General features: G+C 40.2%; 1 protein-coding gene across 1 annotated transcript; it reads right to left on the minus strand.

Moving 5' to 3' along the window:
* Positions 1–4,561: 4,561 nt before the first annotated feature.
* On the minus strand, positions 4,562–5,503 carry LOC128111478 (olfactory receptor 2AJ1). Its single transcript, XM_052739737.1, has one exon. The coding sequence runs from the start codon at positions 5,501–5,503 to the stop codon at positions 4,562–4,564; it is 942 nt and encodes a 313-aa protein (XP_052595697.1).
* Between the last annotated feature and the right edge of the window lie 304 nt (positions 5,504–5,807).

Raw genomic sequence — 5,807 nt, forward strand, 5'->3', positions numbered from 1 at the left:
ACAGCCACTCAGACCCAAATAAACACATAGACACTTTATATTACTTATAAACTGTATGACCATGGCAGGCTTCTTGATAGCTAGATCTTACATCTTAAATTAACCCATTTCTATTAATCTATAAGTTGCCATGTGGCTTGTGGCTTACTGGTATCTGTACATCTTGCTTCTCATGACAGCAACTGGCAGCATCTCCTGACTCAGCCTTCCACCCCTGAGAATTCTCCTCTCTCTTTATCCCACCTATACTATACTTCCTGCCTGTCTACTGGCCAATCAGTTTTTTATTTATAAATCAATCAGAGCAACACATTCACAGTATCTCCAGAACTGGTATTCTTCTCCTTCTTCTACCCCTATTATTCTTAGGTTTGGTCTTTTCATGGTGTCCCAGATTTCCTGGGTGTTTTGTGTTATGACTCTGTTGGCTTTAATGTTTTCTTTGACCAATGAATCTATTTCCTCTATCATATCCTCCATGCCAAAGATTCTCTCTCCCATCTCTTGCATTCTGTTGGTTATGCTTGCATCTGTAGTTCCTGTTTGTTTACTCAGGTTTATCATTTCCAGCATTCCCTCTGTTTGTGTCTTCTTTATTGCCTCTATTTTAATTTTCAAGTCTTCAACTATTTCCTTCACCTGTTTGATTGCTTTTTCTTGGTTTTCTTGACTTTCTTGAAGGGATTTATTGATTTCTTCCAATTTTTTGTTTGTCTTTTCCTCAATTTCTTTAAGGAATTAATTTCCTCTTTAAAGATTTCTATCATCTTCATAAAGTCATTTTAAGGTCGTTTTCTTCTGCTACTCCTACATTGGGATTTTCAGGTCTTGCTGTAGTAGAACTACTAGGTTCTGGTGGTGCTGTATTGCTCTTTATGATGTTGAATATATTCATCCACTGGCATCTACCTATCTCTCCAATCAGTGCAAATGGTGTCTGTGTCTCAGAGAGCACCTCTTGGTCCAATTGGCACTAGTAGTGTTTGTGTGTCAGGGAGCTGCTGGGGTCTCTTGGTCCAATTGGAGCTGGTGGAGTCTACATTCAGGGAGAAGCTGAGGTCTCAAGAGATGGGTGGGTTTGAGGGATGGAGTGGGGGCTTGTAGATTACATGATCTGATTGGAATGGGGGTGGTCAGGTCTACCTGCAGGAGTCTTGCCTGTTGGCCTGAAACTGGGGTTGAAATGGGTGAGGGTATGGGGGCACAGGTTGTACCCCTGAACCTAGGGCCTAGAGGCTGGGATGACTGGCTAGGAGAACAGTGACTCACCTCTTGGTCCAATCAGAGGTGGTGGAGTCTGTGTCTCAGGGATCAGCTATAGTCTTGGGGAATGGGTGGGTTTGGGGGATGAAGTGGGGCTTGTAGATTACAGGGTTCAATGGAGGTATGGGGGTCAGGCCTGACTTCAGGAGTCTTGCATGCAGGCCTGCACCTGGGGCTACAATGGGTGGGGGTATGAGGGCACAGGTTGTGCCCTTGGGCCTAAGGCCTAGAGGCTGGGGTGACTAGCTGGCAGAACAGTAACTCACCTACAGAATGGGAAAGTGTCTTCACAAACCCCACATCTGATGGAGGGATGATCACCAAAATATATAAAGAACCCAAGAAACTAAACAGCAAAATACCATACAATCCAATTTTAAAAAATAAGCTACACATCTAAACAGAGAATTCTCAACAGAAGAATTCAAATGGCTGAAAGGCATTTACACAGTTGCTCAGTATCCCTTGTCATCAGGGAAGTTCAAATCAAAATGACTCTGAGATATCATCTTACACCTGTCAGAATGTCTAAGATCAAAATCATTGATGACAATTTATGTTGAAGAGGATGTGGAGCAATGGGAACACTCCTCCACTGCTGGTGGGAGTGCAAACTTGTACAGACACTTTGCAAATCAATATGGCAGTTTCTCAGAACATTGGGAATCAATATACCTCAAGACCCAGCAATACCACTCTTGGGAATATACCCAAGGAATACTCAATCATACTACAAGGACACTTGGTCAACTATGTTCATAGCAGCATTATTCATAATAGACAGAAACTGGAAACATCCTAGATGTCCCTCAACCATAGAATAGATCAAGAAAATGTAGTACATTTACACAATGGAGTACTACTCAGCAGTGAAAAATGATGACATCATGAAATTTGCAGGCAAATGGATGGAACTAGAAAATATCACCCTAAGTGAGGTAACCCGGACTCAGAAAGACAAACATAGTATGTACTCACTCATGAGTGGATACTAGATGTAAAGCAAAGAATAATCAGACTACAATCCACAGCTCCAGAGAAGCTAGGAAATAAGGAGGACCCTAAGAGAGATGCATGGATCACCATGAGAAGGGGAAACAGATGAGATCTCCATGAATAAACTGGGGATGGGGGGGGGAATAGAGGGGAGGAGATGGAGGATGAGAACATGAGGGATCAGGATGGTTGAGCTTGGGGAGAGACGAAGTGGGAGAGCAATGAAAGAGATATCTTGGTAGAGTGAGACATCATGGGGATAGGGAGAAATCTGGTGCTAGGGAAATTCCCAGGAATCTATAAGGAAGACTCTAGCTTAGACTACTAGCAATAGTGGAGAGGGTGCCTGAACTGGCTTAACCCAGTAATCAGATTGGTGAATACCCTAGCTGATGTCATAGAGCCTCCATCCAGTAACTGATGGAAGCAGATACAGAGATCCACAGCCGAGCACCAGACTGAGCTCTGGGGGTCAAGATCATGATGGAGAAATCTACAGAGATAACTGAATCAAGCTAGTAGGAACTCATGGACTTTAGATCAACAGCTGTGGAACCTGCATGGGACCAGACTAGGCCCTCTGCAGATGGGAGACACTTATGCAGCTTGGTCGCTTTGAAGGGTCCCTGGCAGTGTGATCAGGATCTATCCCTGATGCATGGGCTTCCTTTTTGAAGCCCATTACCTATGGTGGGATGCCTTGCTCATCCTTGATGCAGGGGTGAGGGGCTTGGTCCTGCCTCAAATGAATGTACCAGGCTTTGCTGACTCCCCATGGAAGGCCTTACCCTTTTGGAGAAGGTGATGGAAGGTGGACGAGGGGGGGGAGGGGCGGAGGGGCAGCTGGAGGGGAGCTGGAGGAGGGATGAGAGGGGAATCTGTGGATGGTATGCAAAATATTAAAATATTATAAATAAAAAGTTATTAGGACTGATTAACTAGAAAAAGGCATAATTGCTTCTTTTATGTCTATATCATCAAGTTTTTGAAGTTGAATTATTAGAACAAATTTTATACTGCATTTGATTTTCTAAGTATATTTTCCAGAATATTCTTTCTAAATATTTTGTGCTGTTTCCAGTCCATGCACAATATATCATAATAAAATTCACAAAACAGAACTTGTGCTAAATTTTAAGGTTTTTTATTTTTAAATTGTAATATAGTTATATCATTTCCCATTCCCTGTCCTCCTTCAAAATTCTCTTACATACCCTTCCTCACTCTCTTTCAAATGCCTGACACTTTTTTCATTAATTGCTCTTACATGCTATAATGTTCTGTTCCTTTGTTTTGATTTTTTTTCAAGAAAATTGTTACTAATGAAAATGTACTGTTTTCCCAGGGGTATTGCAGATAAACCAACTTATTTATAATCACATTCCGAGTGATTGTATTGACAATAGTTTCACTGTAACATATATGCTTCCATAAACATTCTGGGTACTGAGAATTTTCATATGGAAAGATGTTCAGTTATAAAATTCTGACAATAACCTACTTAAAAAGAAAGAATAACAAATTTTTCATTAATTAAAATCAATAGCATAAATAATTTACCATCATTGCAAAACATATTGAACTGCAATCACAGAGTATGAGAGTTGAAAGTTCTACCAACTGACAAAGGTAATCAAAATAAACCAGTAAGCGGTATGAACTCAATAGAATCATGAAGCTCAAAATCCCCCATTAAGGTCTTTACAAAAAAGTATATGATACAGAGGGGAATGTACAGCACCCATCAATAAGGACCACTCCCAGCCTACAGTAGAACTGTAACATGCTAAGATGTATTATGGTCATTGGAGAAGATGATACCACAAAAGACAAATTAGGGCATTTCCATCAATTATAATTTTGTATGATGTCTTCTTTTAAATTACTTTTTGTATGTTATTCATACCACAGCAGTAATTTAAAATAATGGATGTGATATGATTAAAATTTTCCCCAATAAAATATTGCTTTCTACTCTGTTGCTACTAGTAAAGTATATTAATCAGTTTTAGTAGGAATATGTGTTCCTTTGCATTGTTTTGGAGAAATGCTAGAATAGATTGTGCACATAATTCTACAATATGTATAGAATATATAAATACATTGAAAATTTTTTCAGGGTCTTCTTAGGTAATACTTTTTTGTTGCCTTAGCACAGCATAGCATGACTTTACCATGGGGCACCTGAATATGCATATAGATATGTCTGTGTACAATTACACATTATTCCCAAGTAAATGTGTGAACCAAGCTAAGAAAGTGAGTTTAGAAAACACAAAAAAAAATTCAGGCATTTTTCTACTTATTTTTTATTCAGAAAATTATTTTGGATGATGTTTTTCACAGCCATGAGGACATCTTTATTCCTAAAGCTGTAGATTATGGGGTTTAGGGTGGGTGTCAAGATGGTGTAGAATATCGCCAGGAACTTGTCCTGGCCTGGAGTGTGGTATGAGCGAGGTCTCATATATGTGAAAATGAATGGCCCATAGTACATTATGACCACAACCATGTGGAAGGAGCAGGTGGATAAGGACTTCTGCCGGGCCCCCGATGACTGCATTTGGAAGACAGTGAGGAGAATTTGCACATAAGATATGGAGATCACGGAAAATGGGATCAGCAGGAAAATAATGCCACTCACATAAACTCCTCGTTCATAGTGTGATGTGTCTACACAGGACAACTTCAACATGGCCGGGACTTCACAAAAAAAGTGATCAATGGCCCTTGAGTGACAGAAGGGAAAGTGGAGTGCAAGAGATGTGTGGACTATGGAGTTAAGGATCCCTACAAGCCAGGCACCTGCAGCCAGGAGCCCACTGGTGTTGTCCCTCATTAGCACAGGGTAACGGAGTGGGTGGCAGATGGCCACATATCTATCATAGGACATGGCTGCCAGGAGAAGGCACTCACCACCTAGCAAGGTGAGGGATAGAAATATCTGGAAGCCACAGCCTGCAAAGGAAATAATTCTGCTGCCTGACAAATAGTCAGCGATCATTTTAGGCACAATGTTGGAAATGTGCAAGATATCCATGAAGGAGAGATGGCTGAGCAGGAAGTACATTGGCGTGTGGAGTCGAGACTCACTGTGGATTAGGAGGATCATAAGGGCATTTTCTGTTATAGTCATAATAAAAATGAAAAATATAAATGAGAAAAGCACCTGACTTGTTTGTGAAGAAGAGAACAGTCCCAAAAGGATGAAGTCACTGCTAAAAGTGTGGTTCTCATGTCCCATCTTGTCTTCTCCTACTTTACCTGCAAAGAGATGGTTATTTAATGAGAAAAAAATACTAAAACCTTATGCTCACTTATATATGTTTACATAATAAAATGAGTTGATATACAATTTGTATTTACCATTAAGTGCCTCATAGAGGGTCTCAGAGTGGGTATATAAGGCAAAGTATATGTTTATTTGTTCTAACTAATTATAATATTTAGTGTGGAATAGACCTTTTATATTATAGATCTCATATGCAATTACTTGAGTCCAGTCATTACTCAATTATACCTTTTTTATCTGCACACCACATGTAAGC

The sequence above is a fragment of the Peromyscus californicus genome, unplaced genomic scaffold (assembly GCF_007827085.1).
Source record: "Peromyscus californicus insignis strain IS unplaced genomic scaffold, ASM782708v3 Scaffold_16__1_contigs__length_79575227, whole genome shotgun sequence".
NCBI lineage: Eukaryota > Metazoa > Chordata > Mammalia > Rodentia > Cricetidae > Peromyscus > Peromyscus californicus.